General features: G+C 46.5%; 1 protein-coding gene across 1 annotated transcript in view; it reads right to left on the bottom strand.

The window, feature by feature from the left end:
- The window catches only part of Ing5 (inhibitor of growth protein 5), a 14,538-nt gene extending 4,274 nt beyond the window's left edge, over window positions 1-10,264 (bottom strand). Inside the window, exons 1-5 of the mRNA XM_077676140.1 lie at window positions 10,110-10,264; window positions 8,224-8,462; window positions 4,929-5,037; window positions 3,303-3,423; window positions 1,114-1,258 (exon numbers count right to left, since the gene is read on the bottom strand). Coding sequence (XP_077532266.1) covers window positions 1,114-1,258; window positions 3,303-3,423; window positions 4,929-5,037; window positions 8,224-8,462; window positions 10,110-10,146 — 651 coding nt within the window. The 5' untranslated portion in view covers window positions 10,147-10,264. The remainder of the gene's footprint in view (window positions 1-1,113; window positions 1,259-3,302; window positions 3,424-4,928; window positions 5,038-8,223; window positions 8,463-10,109) is intronic.
- Between the last annotated feature and the right edge of the window lie 4,803 nt (window positions 10,265-15,067).

The following is a 15,067-nucleotide window of genomic DNA, read 5'->3' as shown; positions in this document are numbered from 1 at the left end:
CGAGGCTGAATGTAAATTTTGCTCAGAAGTAGGCACACTCCGCCACATGATCGGGGGTGTGCAACTTTAGCCCTGGGCACCCTCCTCTCTTCCTACACAGCTTCAACTGGTGGACAGAGCACAGGCAACGCAGGCTGCATTTGGGCTCCAGTGAAGAAGGAACCATTCTCCTGGGCCGCCCTCTGGGCCGTTTAGAATTCCCAATGAAAGTATTTCCTCCCTCTCAAGCTCTGTATGTCAGGCTGCACATACAAGTTAGATATATTTTCAAACTTTAAATCCAAAGCACATGGAGTAGGTTACAACCAAACTGCAATTGGTGAAACGACTTTAAGCTTGTGATGGCACCTGTCATCGTCACTGGCCAATCCACCTGAGTCGGTGTGTTGTTATGCCGACATCCACTTCTAACATGTGCTTACCGGACTGTTTAGCCTATCAAAACGAGCCATGCAACCAACCTCATTGTTGTTTGGTTGTTAACGTTTTCTAAACTGAAGTCCACAAAGCATGCACTATATCCATGTTTGGCAAGCTACCATCATAAAGTCTATGTGGCAGAATGCATGCTTGGCTTACATTCCAGAGGCCTGGGTTCAAATCCCATCCGGACCCAAAGTTATTTTCTTTTCTACTCATCACCTTTATTTTTACTCTCTTTGCACCATAAGCCATTTTAAGAGTTGCTTCGCTGCTACAGACGCCCACTTTGCCTAAGGACACCCGCTTTGCTGCTCACTGGGCCATTTATGGCTTTTGCGCTAAAAGGGTGGGCATCTCTTCCCCCTTCATAGCCTGTTTCGAAACTCAGCGTGTACTAACAATTTCGATGAGCTAAATGAACATGCAGTGGGGTCATGACCATTGAGTACATATGCAACACCAGTCTGGCACAAAACAAGAACCGCAAGTGTAAACGCATTTGGAGCAATTGCACCTTGCCGCCACCCTTCACCCTTTTCTGGACTGGTGCTCCACGAAATACACTACACAGCCCTCTTACATCTCCCAGACCTTACATAGTCTCCACTGCCTAAATGGCTGGCCCTTAGACATTAGCCAACACATGACAGCAAGCAAACTGGTAGTGGACAACAACCGTGGCCATCTTACATCGGGGTTGTCGCAGCCAATCATCTCGCCATAGGAGACCTGGTGACAGAGGCAGTAGGTGGGTTCGTTGGGGTCCACAGGCATGTCCAGCACATCGGATGGGTGCGAGATGCTCATGGACTGCAGCAGCGGCACCTCCACGGGCCTGCACAGCACCAGGGCAACACCAGGTAAACACCCCAAAAGTGAAAGGACACCTGCCCAAGCTCAGTGGATGGCTGCTACACTGACAGCAGCCGGTTGCACAATGCCCGAGGTTCATCATGAATGTGGGCAATCCTTCTAAAACTTGTGCATGTGTCATATGTGATGTTTTTCCTAAGCACAGTTGAGCTCGAACTTCCAGATACTTGTTGGGCAAACAAAAACATAAGGTAGTAGCCATAACAAGGTGTTACGAATAAGCCCGCCGCAACACTCCTCGGCTGTGCGGCGAAGCCTCCACTACGTGCGCCTTTCAAGCAGGCCTTCTGTCGGTGACTCACACTTGCAGCCGACCGATTCAAACAAGCTGCTACACGTCTGGATCGCAGGCGCCTTGCTATCAACGTGATCAAACTTCGGTGGCTGCCGACGCAACACACAGAAACTTGTCCGAAGGGCGCGAAAGCCGCTGTGGAGACCTCCCCTCTCCCCTCTCTCGGACTCAGCGTGCGCCGCTACTACCGACTCCTCACGAACTCTGGAAAGAGTGTTGTGTGTCTGTGCCGTTCGTGTCGTGTGCACAATCTAGAGGGAATGCTTGTTTTAGCCGTTGGCGCTTTGGGTATGAATGAGACCCCCCAAGCGCTGTAGTTAATTCCTGTTTGAGCAGAGAATCAATGCTGTCACTCTGATCAAGTCCTGTACTGTAAGCTCGCCCGTCGGGGCATTGTTCTTTGGCTTCGGCTCATCTCTCGCCATGCAGTAAACAAGTTACGTTTGCCTTCGGCTTCTGGGCTTCTTCGAGGCAGCAACATTGGCTGGCCGTTCGCTTCACCACGCTACCACACGCATGTCAGAGGCGACGGAGCTCGTCTTGGGTACGCCTTCCTGTATGCAGCAACGGGTTGTCAGCGGAGGGATGACAACATCGCAACAAAGGGTAGAATTTGCATGGCGATGGGAAAATTATTTGTCATAGGAAGCAGCATAAAGTGATGAGGACAAGGGAAAAGAAGCACTACTGAAAACACCAAACAGGAGACTTTTGAGACAATTTTCACCCAACGGGTACAACTACTAGTATTATCCAGGGTCAACTGCATGTGCGAATGTAATAACTTAATTACTTTCTTATCAGGGGTGCAGTTCCATACAGTGATCATCGTAATCACTCTTATCATTCCTCAATCATTTCTCTTTGCTATAAATTTGCACGTATAAAAAAAATCTACTCCACAATAAAATCAAAGAAGCATCTCAGTAAAAGAGCCACCATCTCATGATAAAAAAAGGGAAGATAATCCTTTTAAAACATGGAGTGTAGATGTGGAAGCAAGACGACGAACACCAGCCACGACTGCCAATGTTTCTCCTTTTCTTCTCTCTCTAACCTCCGGCTGGGGTATGCCTCATTGTCGTTTCCCAGCTACAGGCATTTTGCCACATCAGTCGCAGCACTAACACAGTTTCTAAGCTATCTGAGAAACAGCTGCCGCAACGAAATTGGACAGAAAGCCCGAAAAAGCAACAAGACATTGACCAACCTCACATTTAAAGGTTGCTGGTCTTCCCCAGCGACATTTTTATATGTATTTGTGCTCCTTACCCCCCAGTGTGACCTTACTTACATGAAGAGTATTACTTCGGTTAGCGACAACGGGCGGGAACTGACAGAGGCAAAGGCACGGTGCCACCTCCGAAGAAACATGGATCGGTCTAGGGACCACACAAGTGTGTCTAGACCAGGCGCAAACTTCGAACGCCCTAGGGACGATTTTAAACCCACTCTAAGCTGTGGGTAAAATACACCAGCTAGCAGCCACTGGATGAGGCCTTACGCCAAGCACGTGGGTGGTAGCAACTTGTGGCACAGATTTGCCCCACGAACATTTAATGAGCCACAGTAGCCACAGGTAATGAAAGCACAGGTAGCCCAGGAACTATTCCAGACAGTCGACTGATACAAAGACGTCACTGCTGCAGGACATGAGAACCCAACGAGTGCTGCCGCCACCGAAGGCCACAAGCAGACATGCACCACTCACTGTGCAACGTGACCCTTGAGTTTCTTGCGGGAAGGCTTGGGAACTTCGTCGTCCGAGGACATGGAGCGCCCGCGCTTGCTCTTCTTCTTCTCCACTTTCTCCTGCGTCTTTCTCCCACGCTCTGAAAACGTGACAGCATCACCTTGCTTTAGTGTTAGAGAACATCATGTGATCAAGGCATAAATTTGTACGCATATACCGTATTTTCGCGATTCTAAGCACCCTGCCCTACTTTTACAAAAAAAAAATTTAAGAAAAATAGTTTGCCTGTGAATGTAAGCACCCCTTTTCTGCGAGGAAGCTGGAGGCGAAAAGCAAAAACGCCCGTGTGTACGAGATTTCGGCGCACGTTAAAGATCCCCAGGTGGTCAAAATTAATCCGGAGCCCTCCACTACGGCGCGCCTCATCGCCTGTGTTGCGTCGGCGCGTTAAACCCCACAATCAATCAATCTGCGAGGAAGCGTGCGTTGCCAAGGCCACCAAATGCACCTGCTCGCGTTGTTCTTGAGCCGGAATTGTCAGAGCGGCGCAATGTCTGGCTTCTTATCCACGGCCAGGCTAGAGTGGAGGTGCGTATTCTTAGCTGAGTCTAACCCGGCCAGGCCGGCTGCGTCTCGTGTTGCTGTGTGCAACACTGGGCGGCTCAACACGACAGGAAAGCTGCGGAAACCGTGCCCGCCAACCACCTCAATATGGATTTCAGACGTATGAAAGCGGGTCAAAGTTGATGTTGTGGCCAAATCATTTATACAATGTTCAATTGCAACACACTTCTGCTGAACAGTAGACCGCCTTCTCTGGGATACTAAGTGCAGCAGCGCAACTGGGGTGACACACTCGTGGACTAGTGAAAGTGACTAAGTATCAGACTTAAGCAGTGGGTTCGCCGTCTTTGCCTATTGTTTTAATGTTTTTTTTTTATAAAACATTATTCCTTGTGCCTGACTCGTCGAGATACGGCCGCAAAAACTGTGTGTATTTGTGGGGAGGGGTGTCATTTTAATTTTTCGAATCTAAGCACCCCCCCTTACTTTGGGCATCGCAATCATGGAAAAAGGGGGTGCTTAGAATTGAGTAAATACGGTATATCACGACGCAACAACATCATCACCATGAGCCCTCTCTCCAATAACTGGGGGTTCACTACAAATCTTAACCCCACTGTTTTAGGTTATTAACGTGCTTTCTGTTGTGGTTCATGCCTGTTCGTGTCACCCCAGGGTAATATTTTTCCCAGCCGCCCCTACCGGGATGGAATCCGTGTCCTTGGACTCTTCAGCACACCTTAGCAGCGAGCCACCGCGGCGTGCAACCTGTCCCCCATCCAAGTCATAATCACGCTCTAGACTCTTTCTCCCCCCATGAATTACCCGCCTTTTCAGAAAGTACGAGTAATCTGTGGTGAAGTCTTGCATGAGGCCTAGCCACCAGCACTTCAGCAATATTTTGTAGAAGCAGTGCAGGAAGTATTGAAGTACTAGAGAAATTACAATGGTGCACCGGTGACAAGGAAGGATATGCAAAAAATCCTGCAGAGCAAGCTATTAGCCAGAACTGTAAACAATCCCACAATTGCCATATTCCCCATGCAAAACCCTCGATGGGTCGAAAAAGGCTCGGCTTACTCTTGGTAGCCCCTTCTGAATCACTGCCCTGAACATTCAGAACCTTGTCCTTGAGTTCTGCTTCAAAGCGAGCCAGGTCAGCATCAAGTCGTCTGATGTGCTTGTCAACCTGCGGATGTAGAAAAGCATTGAATGAAACTGATTTAAAGTGGGCTTGCACATAATCCAAACACCCTCCTACCAAGAGGAAAGATCCTGAGTGCAGCCGAAAAATACCAACCGGGTAGTCTATTCAGGCGTGCCACGCAACCCCACACCGCATCTTGGCGCAAGCTCAGCTGAAGCATTAAATATGCTACGTGTGATCATAAGTGGCTCATAAAGAGGTCAGCTTAACCATCTCATCGCCAAATGGAAAAGCTCTGATTTTTACAGTGTCTTAGACACTATTTTCTTCACTTCTAGAACTACAAGAAACAGAGTTAGCATTGTAAATCGCAACATAGCAGACTGGAAGCTGCCTTGGGTACTGCCCGGAGTATTGCGTATTTGAAGCATGCTGCCCCTTCCAAATGCCCTGCGTAAATGTGTGGGTCACATATATGATCTTATACCCTTTCCCAAGTCTGGATGCGAGTGAATGTTGACACTTTAGAAGTGCCTGATTGACCCTCATAAGAAAACCTGAAAGTAATTCTAGCAAATTTCTAAATTTATCCAGAAAAAGCTCAAATTCCACAATGCTTCCACAAAAAACTTGATTTCTCACGATAATCAGCTCCAAAAATAGGATTTGATTTTTACCCACCGAACTTAAGGGGGGACGTGGCTTTCAAAATCAACTTTTTTATTTCTTTGTGGATTTTGATGAAAATTGGCACAGCAACTGGAAATGCTTCTGTGATAACACCATAAAAATTTGAAGTTAATATTTTGATAACTTTTTTATGTATGAAATTTTCTTTCTGTTCCGCTTGTACCGAGCTTGAGCGGCTTATAAAACACGATAGAAAACTTGTTCGAATTGCTTTGCATTCCCAAATGAATGGTCGAGGTCGTGACAGTTTTAGAATTTTTTTTTTACAACACAATGTTTTTTAGTTTTCATTTTTTTAGAGGTTAATGTGCAACAGGCATGTCAACTGTGAACGATTATTTGAATAAAAAAATCACAAAAAACAAATCTGGAAAACTAAAAGTGTCACGACCTGAACAGTTCATCAAGGAATGTAATGCAAGAAACGGAATCAAAATAGACCCAGCAGTCACGAAGAAATCCCTGGGACAAGCGACACAGGTGGCAAAAAAAACTGTTTTGAGAAAACGGCTTCCGAAGTTGCAACATAGGTTTCACATATCAAAAGTCGTCACGGTTGTAGCCCTTCATGTCCTTTTGAACATGGGGCTTCTGGAAGGCCTTGCTTTGAAATTGGAGTGCCTTTTCAGCCTTTCTCTTTCCAGAAAACATCATTTTCAGCTCCTCTGTGAAGAGTACATACCCCCCTTTGCAAACCAAACGGAGGGGAGATGGGTTTCAATGGGCTTTCAATGCAAAGTAGGTTAGTTGGTTGGCTGTATCGCACTGGACAACCTCCTTTTGCAGTGTTGTCACCATGGCAACAAGTTAAGCATTTTTTTAACTTAAATTTGAACATTTTTGGCTTTTTTTTTCATGTTTTATCTTGCCTGGCACAGCAACTTAGTACTCATAGTGCAGGTGTTCATTGCCAAAAGTTTGCATACCACAAGGTTGAAAATGAGCTACTTTGAAGCTTGGTAGAGTATTCTGCATAACTCCCAACTTCAATGCAAGAGCATATTTTTTTTACTACTTTTGACATTCAAGGCATCCAATATTTCTCGCAGCACAGCCAGTATGCCCTGAGCAATGGTATCAATAATTTCCCTAAAAAAATCACTGTTAAATGCTGCCACAGTAACGTACATTTTTAACGCAGAGAGCATATTTTATTCCTATATTACTAACTCAAACCTGTTTGCATGAAAATTACAAGTGCACGGGAAACATTGCGCAAGAAAGGCGATATGGCTCGCGCGCATCGCAGCGCACGCTTACCGCGACATATCGAGCTTTGATTATACCTGATATGGCTGGTCAGGTCGCTTTTAAGATTAAAACTAACGTCGCAGGCATTAATTACAACTACTGGCGTTCAATCGTAACCGGTTGCCCAGTCATGTGATGCTCCAATGCGCGTCGGCTATGCCGTGCGCGCCGCAGCGTTTGACGCGTCGACCGTTTCTTTCTCAAGGCTAGCGAGCCCACAGTCAAAACACAGCAATAACTAAGCGTGTAAACATCGCAAATCCGACTAAAAGTTCACTTCACGAACCGCTATCGCAAGCGCGCACACCGCGTCACCCTCCGGGGTCTGGCGACGGTAGAGTCACGCGCACCGCGCGCACCACGAAGCGTTCGATGACCTCCGCCTTTCGAGCCACACAACTTCCCGTAATCTGGCTAGTTATCTCTGGCATTCCCATCGCGATAACGTCCGTGTTGAATACCACAGATTGAACAGAAACTCGGCCGAGCGAAGCGGCGAAAATGAACTCAATCCGCTCGCTACGCAGCTCAGGCGGCCGCCATCTTGCGTTGCGCCCGCGACATCCAATCAGGAGGGTCGTCGTTCTGCGCCCCGACCGGAGGACCAATAGCGCTTCAGCTTCTATTTCTAGCTTCGTTTGTGCGTCGTTTCTTTTCTGCCGTTTGTGCGTTTGTGAATGAACGAAGATAAAAGAGACGAGCGGAACCGGAAAAACGATCGCTCGGCCGATCTAACCATATCAAAATGGCCGCGCCCGGTGGCACCGTTGCGGAGATAGAGCGCTCCGAAAATTGCCGTTTTTTCGCCCTTTTGCGCTGATAGTTTGTCACCGCGCCTGACAAAAGTATTTTTTCATGCCACTTTGCGACGCTTTTCAGCGTAAAAACTTTGCAGACGCACAGAATAGGAAACATAGAAGCCGAATATGCGGGTTTCAAAAAAACGATGTTTTGGTCATTTTTCCGAAGTTGAAAGCCGCGTCCCCCCTTAAAAACTGAAAACAAACAACAATAAACTTTTGCTTCATTATTATGTACTGAAGCAGGGTATCAAATTACACCTGTGTTTTGAGACTGCTTTGACAACAAACAAGGTTTGGCCAGATAGTATTTATTGGTCATTAAACAGCAGTGTAAAAAACAAGAGGATAAAAATAAAAGGCGACAAGGCTCTCATTGCGTGTCATGATAAAATTAGTTTTTCACATTGCTGTTTCTGAATGCATATTTAGGTGAAACAGGCGATTAGCAGCCAACAACACTAACAAATGCGCTTTTAGGACTTACCATCTCGTATGTTTGCATGGCCAACTGAACTTTGTCATCGCCGTACTCTTTGGCCTTCTCAAACATCTTCCGGATGTTCTCCAGGTGCTCCCCTCGTTCTGCTGCTGTGAGGGTCTTGGCATTGTTCATGTACGTCTGCGACAACTTTTCAATGTTTTTTGCAAGCCCCTGCACCCGAGTGTCAAGATCCCGCATCAAGTTGAAGTTCCTCTGCAGCTCGGATGGCAGGGTCTCTAAGCCTAGTCGCCACAAAAGGGAAACAACAAAACGCACGGCATCAGCACCCCCCATGACGTTCTTGATCAGTAGTCACCCACCGCATTTACAGACACTTTCTACATTTTGTAAGCAAAAATTACACGGGGAAGTGTATTCATAGGTTTGACCAATTACTAAGGTTGTAAATGTGCCAGCAGAGCCAACAAACACCACCTGTAAACAATATTGAGGTAGCTTTTTCTATTCCCAGCAAGCGTATTTCCTGGAAGTGCACTTAATTTTAATTTATTCCGCATGCATGCTTTTGAGTAAGCAATACAAATCTGCAGAAAAAACACAAAACGTGAGACGTGATATGGAACCTACCATTTTTCTTTTTATGCGTATGTATTTTGTTGACTCGTTCTAAATTTGCAGTCATATGCCACCCTTCCAAATTCTACAAGTAGAAGAGCTAGCTTTGTCGCTGCATTGGGTGTCTATCCATAGACCAGACACATGAAAACATCATATTATGACCCGAAAATTGGGGGGAAATGTAGCAAACCTACTATCTGTCACCATTGTCATATCAAGAACACAATACTAGGGTTTGACGAAACACTGCTGTGAGGTACAAAATAGGAGGGCATTACAGTGAACTTCATTACAGTGACTGTTTGTAGCAAACCTAACGTTAGCACAAAACAAGGTTCTAGTCACGAGAACATTCCTGGACTCTGATATCCTAAACCAACAAATTGCAATATCAGTAAGAGAATCTGGGCCAAACCGGCACAGATGCGGCGAACCATCGAGAGTGCAAACCGAACAAAAAATCTGGTGCAACCCCAACACCAATATTCATTTCCAGTACAACGCATCACCCGGTAGCAACAGACTGACCATCAATTAACGGCTGAACCTTTACGGCACTCGTCGCAAATGTTTGGGTGAGATTAGGACGCCCCGTGAGATGTTATGACTGTTTTCACATCAAGTACAAGCTTGTTTTAGCGTATTCTACTTCGAAGTTAAGACCAGCTAATTAAGGTAAGGCACCTGCTACATAACAGTCAAGCAGTTCGTCTTAATAGAGATTTATTCATGTCATAGCTTTAAAAGCTTCTAACGAGGTTCTTACACTGTACATGCTAGACTTGTTTACTGAAACAAGGTTCTATTGGAGTAGCAAGCAGTTTCATCGAACACTATGTATATTTGCTACATTACATAGCTAACCTAGAAAAAAAAAAGACTAGAGCATGATTGTTGAGGTGCGTTAAACGCTGGGTAGTCGGCGCTTCGGCCTTTGCAATCAGAAGAGTGAAAGCAACTGCAACTAAGCAACGCAACCATGATGCAACAGCCATGCAAAATTCCCGCGCAAATGCGTTATTACCAAAATACCTCAACAAGGTACTTAATGCGCTCCCTGCCTCTTTCTGCGTTACTGCAAGCAGTAGATGATCGATAAAAACTACTACCGGCACAGAAAACACACCCGAAAGGAACCTAGCGGAAGCTTTTCATATCATCACAATTGCCGCCCAAGTGGCGCATGCCCAACTACAATTACCGGCACAGTGATTGAAACCATTGACCAGCCCTAGATTCTGTACAAGCTACAGGACGCATCTGGGCAAGAAAATACGCTAGGTAACATCGAGATCAATCCGCAAACTTACTGTCAAGATAGTGTTCTAAGTACACGGCCGTCGCCATTTTCCCATTTCTGCAGGCGTGTGATGTCGCTGACACTGAAACTGAGCGACTGAGCCGAGTCACTGAGTTTAACCAGTTTAACCATCGCCTCAGGAGGCGATGGTTTAACCCATACCTTTAACCCATACCCATGGTTTAACCCATGCCACGGCTGCATGTAGGTTCCCTAGGTTTAACAGAATCAGACTACATTGTTTTGTTGTGTTTTTAGAGCGAAGCTGTGCATGCCGCGTGGATAAATTGGCGTAGAGCAGAAATTTTTTGCACCCAAGAGCTAGGGGAGATTGCGTAATAAAGGCAAAATGATTCTCAGGAAAAAGAAACTTTTATTATTGCAGAAGGAAGAACTGTGTTGTGCTCGGCTGTCTCGCGTTCGCATCTGCATCCCAGAAAAGCGTACTCGAGCTTATCAGCATGTATGTTGTTTCTGTACGCAGCATGTATGTTGTTTCTGCCGTTGTAGGCACTTCTGGGGGCTCCTCCTCCTCCGCATGATCAGTCGTCCACACTGAGCTATCTCAATGATGTACGCGCCAGACACCATTCCGTTAACGGGGACGCGTAGTCCGCGTAAACTTGCATTTGATCACGACAGCGTTCGGTGCGTGGGAGTAAGCATTCGAACGGGGACCTTATCAGATGCCTGTATTGGCGGTGGGAATTGAGATGTTTGACTGGCGCCCCCTGGATCTGACGTCAGCTTAGGGACTCGCTCCGCTGTCGTCTGCTACACTCGCCCCGCTGCTACACCCGCGCCGCGGTCGTCCGGTTCTGACTGGCAGCAGTGCCTTTGCTAGAAATCGCCCGCTTTGATGCTTTGGTGCTTTAAAAAGCGTGTTTTCAATCAGATTCTGACGGCTCTGAATAATTTCAAGCTTTGTCCTGCACAATTTTACAACACACGAGGAGAGAGAGAACGACTTTCAGAGAGCATCGCTCAGACAATCGTGTGTAACTCGCCCTCGTCCTATCTAGCGTATTTGCGAGTTTCAGCGCTCAGAGCTCCTCGATAAGTATTCAAAATGCGTATGCTTCCCTTAACTATTTCTGAGATGCTCTTATGAAGACTCAACAGTCTAATGCTACGCATCAAGCAGCGGGTCGCACAGCAGGAAATAAAACGGGTGTTTTTCTTTCGTTGTTGTTAGATGAACGTTTTTTTTTTTTTCTGTTCCCAACGCATTCATTTTTCTGCACCGTCCTAAACGTCCCAGGAGGTTTGGGGATGTTTGCGAGGCTCACAAAGTTCGTGTGAATATTCAATGCAACAAGATCTGTGCTACGGCGCAGATAACGTTGTCCACAGTACTCGAAGGCGGCTTTTGTGCACCTAATTTCTATCGAACCATCGATATCGTAACGAACTCGATCTCAACCCGAAAAGTTATGACATGATTACGGTGTCGAAAACTTGATATACTTGCTAACTAACGCAATAAATAGTATACATGCCAATTTTCAGTATAACACAATTCGAAACCAATGAATATGTCCAGACAGCTCTTTATTGTTTTCCAACCAATTTAGTCGCAAAGAACAAATCCTGGCCTACTCGGGATGACGTTCGGTGAATTGAAGAATGAATCTTACTCTCTCGTCTTGGACTGAGGAGCCTGCCCACTAACCAGCTCGATTTTACTATTAAAGTTTTCTCCTCCTCCTGGTCCTCCATCTCTTGAGTGCAGTTTTACTATAACGCCTATCTGAATATTGGGATGATATGGCTGTGGTAAATGTACCGAAATATCCCTCCAAATCTGAACAAACATAGCCTTACTGTATGTTTGCCTTACAGGTTACTCGTTTTGTTCAATAAGCCTGCATACTGGTTAGAAGCCTGGTATAAAACCAGCACGCGCCTATACACACAGCAGGTTATTTGGAAATCAACCTACATTATTTGCGCCCCATAGTGCATGTCGGCACACTTTCATGCCGTGACAACGTAAAGTGACTTGATACAATAGTTTCGAGTGTTAGGCAAGATTGCCAAATCTGTTTTACCTTACATACGATTAGCTGGAATCGTAATGCCTTCTGCCAAAGCCGACAGCCCCGAAGGCCTGGAATTTGTTTTGGTCTTCCATTTTCGCTGTTGTCGGTTGTCAGCGTGCGGCTGTTACCTTTGTTCGAAAGACTGCTGAACACAGAGGCTGACGCCTAGCTCCGACTCTTCGCGCTCCGCACAGGACCAGCTTCGCAGCAATGCATGGGCGACGCCGGCAATGTTTTTTTCCGAAGCGGTATCAAAAACTATACTTAAAATCACGCCTTGAGCTAGTTTACGCTGTTTTAAATCTTTTGTTACGAAAAAAAAGTTGCGCATTCGCGAGATCTGCTGCGGACAAGCACAAAATCTCAACCGCGCGCAAAGAAACAGCATAGAGAGCGAGCCCGAGTGAAGCAGACGACAAACGCGAGAATCCCTAAGCCGACGTCACGGAGGCGCGCTCCGCAGCGCCGCCCGTGGTCGCGCTCACCGCCAATAGCGGACTTTGCCTTGTGTCCTCTCTGCCAGTATTTCGAGATATCCGTGGTCCTCCGAAAAAAATGTTTCGAGATAAAGCGGGCAAATGCGTAGCGCCTATGGGAGCTCAAACACACGGTGAGAAAAAGTTTCGAGAAGATATTCTGAGATAGCAGAGTTCGAGTTAACGAGAGATTAATTTGACGGACAGGCACCAGGAATGTTTTTCCCTTCCCCTTCTTGACTCTGCGGATGAAGCAAAAGCGGCGGGGCACACATTCTATATAGGCTTCAAAAAGTTTGCTGTTTATTTACGTTTCTATTTGGAACGAAAATACCAAGACCCTTCTTCTGGGATGCCCCTAATGTTGATGCTTGAAATGTTGTTAGTGGGCTTTCTTATTTTATTAACCTACTATGTCGCAGGCACTTGGTAAAAAAGTGTGTACTGAAAATGAAGTGCCAAGTCTGCATGCAGGACCAACTACTGCTTCCTGCATGCCAGGGGAACATGGCGCTGTGTTTACTACCTTGCGAAGGCGGGATCAACACCTTAACCTTAGCCGTCGCTAATGATCTCAGGCGAGTTATGAAAATGCGTTGGCCAAAAATGTCAATTTAAATATCCGTGTTAGCGTTATTCCTAACCCTTTACCTGCGTAGACTTTGTGCATGATTTTGCGCGTTACATTTCATTTGCTGGGCTATTGAAAATGAAAACACAATGTGTATTTTGTTCTACTTCCGTTTATTTGAACCTCCATGTTAGCTTTCTTGACTTTGTGTATGATTTCCCGTGTTATATTTCATTTTTGTCGCGGTCAATATATTTTCTGATCCATGTTTTACTTGGGTTTATGTGCGTGTAATTTTACTTTCAGCATACTTGTGAATTAAATTTCTGTTAATTTGATTCAACCCCTTTCTTGACCGAATCAGGTGAAATGTGGTGCGATTAATAGAATGTTGTGGGCATAGTTCTATGAAAGACGGTCATTGGGACAATTGAGCTAACCGCTGGGCTATCCCCTTTTTATTTAAAAAGATATCTCCCTTGCGCGTGTCATTTTCTGTTCGGACAGGTGACAGCATTAACACCACCACGGTAAAACGTGAACGAACGAAAGTAGTCGCTCCTTTAGCCGCCTGATATGGGGAGCCCAGGACAACGAACGGTCAATTGTAATGCCTAGAAATTTGTGATTGCAAACATAGGGTATCTGCACGCCGTGTATCTCCAGTGGGTATCGAGATACATCGCGCTTGGTGAAAGCCATGGCAGCGCACTTCTCAGGAGACAGAAGCAGCCCGCAGCTGCTGAGGTATTTTTCAATGGCGAACAGAGCCTTCTGCACTTTTGCTCGTATGTGTCTGCGGTTCCTGCCCGAAGCCCAGATGCAGATGTCATCAGCATACACCGAGATGTGAATTCCTTGAGGTAGTACCTTTGTGATGCGGATGAGGCATATACTGAACAGTGTCGGGCTCAGAACACCACCTTGTGGGACACCCTGCGTGATGGCATGTCGTGTCGTGTCACCGTCTTTGGTTGTCATGTAGACATACCGATCCTTTAGGTAATCACCGATCCAGGCTTGCATTCGGCCTCGAAGTCCTACAAAGGCCACCTCCCTTCTAATTGCTTCGTGGGAAACACTGTCAAATGCTGCCTTTATGTCTAGGAAGACAGGAAGCACCTGGGGCTGCTCAGTGTCAGCACTCTTGCGACTCTACAAAGCGCTTTTCGTAGGTCTCTTGCGATATAGCCTTCCAGCTTTACATGCTGTGTCCAGGACGAACTTGAAGGTTCTGGAAGGCTTGCAAGCTCGAGCACTGCGAACATGCCTGGGCCTTCCAAAATGCACTTCCACGATAGGAACCTTATGTGAGGCAAGGTGCTTTTCTGCGACCACTCTCCGTTCACAAGAATTGTTTCGTACTGGCCTTCGACATGTTTCTCGATGCTTTGCTCATCCACTGGCTGCCGCTTCTGCATCTCGCGTGGTGCACGTCCTGCCATCTAATTACCTCCGACCCAAGCTGCCTGCTACTCCACCGTGGTTGTACGCGGCATGGGCTGTGTGCACCACTGTACCTGGAATAGGCAAAAAGTCGTCTATGCCAGCATCTGCCTTGACATATTTCGTCTTGGAGCATATCCAAACCCGTTATCCAGACCACATCCAAGTGTACACGGATGGATCCGTGGCTTCGGCGTCTTCGGCAATCGGCGTATGGATTCCGTCAGCGGGACGGTCCATTAAAGAAAAGCTCAGCCACAGAACATCCTCCACGGCAACTGAGCTAGCAGCTGTCAGAGCAGCACTTCTTTACATAAGCGGAAGACCCGCTCGGCGGTGGGTAATTCTTTCCGATTCCCGTCCAGCCTTGCAACTACTAAATAAGCCGCCTGATTGTCGCAATCAACTTGTCTGCGATATGAACGATATATTT

The sequence above is a fragment of the Haemaphysalis longicornis genome, unplaced genomic scaffold, assembly GCF_048455015.1.
Source record: "Haemaphysalis longicornis isolate Haplotype H1 unplaced genomic scaffold, Haemaphysalis longicornis Haplotype H1 scaffold_7, whole genome shotgun sequence".
Taxonomy (NCBI): domain Eukaryota; kingdom Metazoa; phylum Arthropoda; class Arachnida; order Ixodida; family Ixodidae; genus Haemaphysalis; species Haemaphysalis longicornis.
This window is presented reverse-complemented; position numbering and strand designations above follow the sequence as displayed.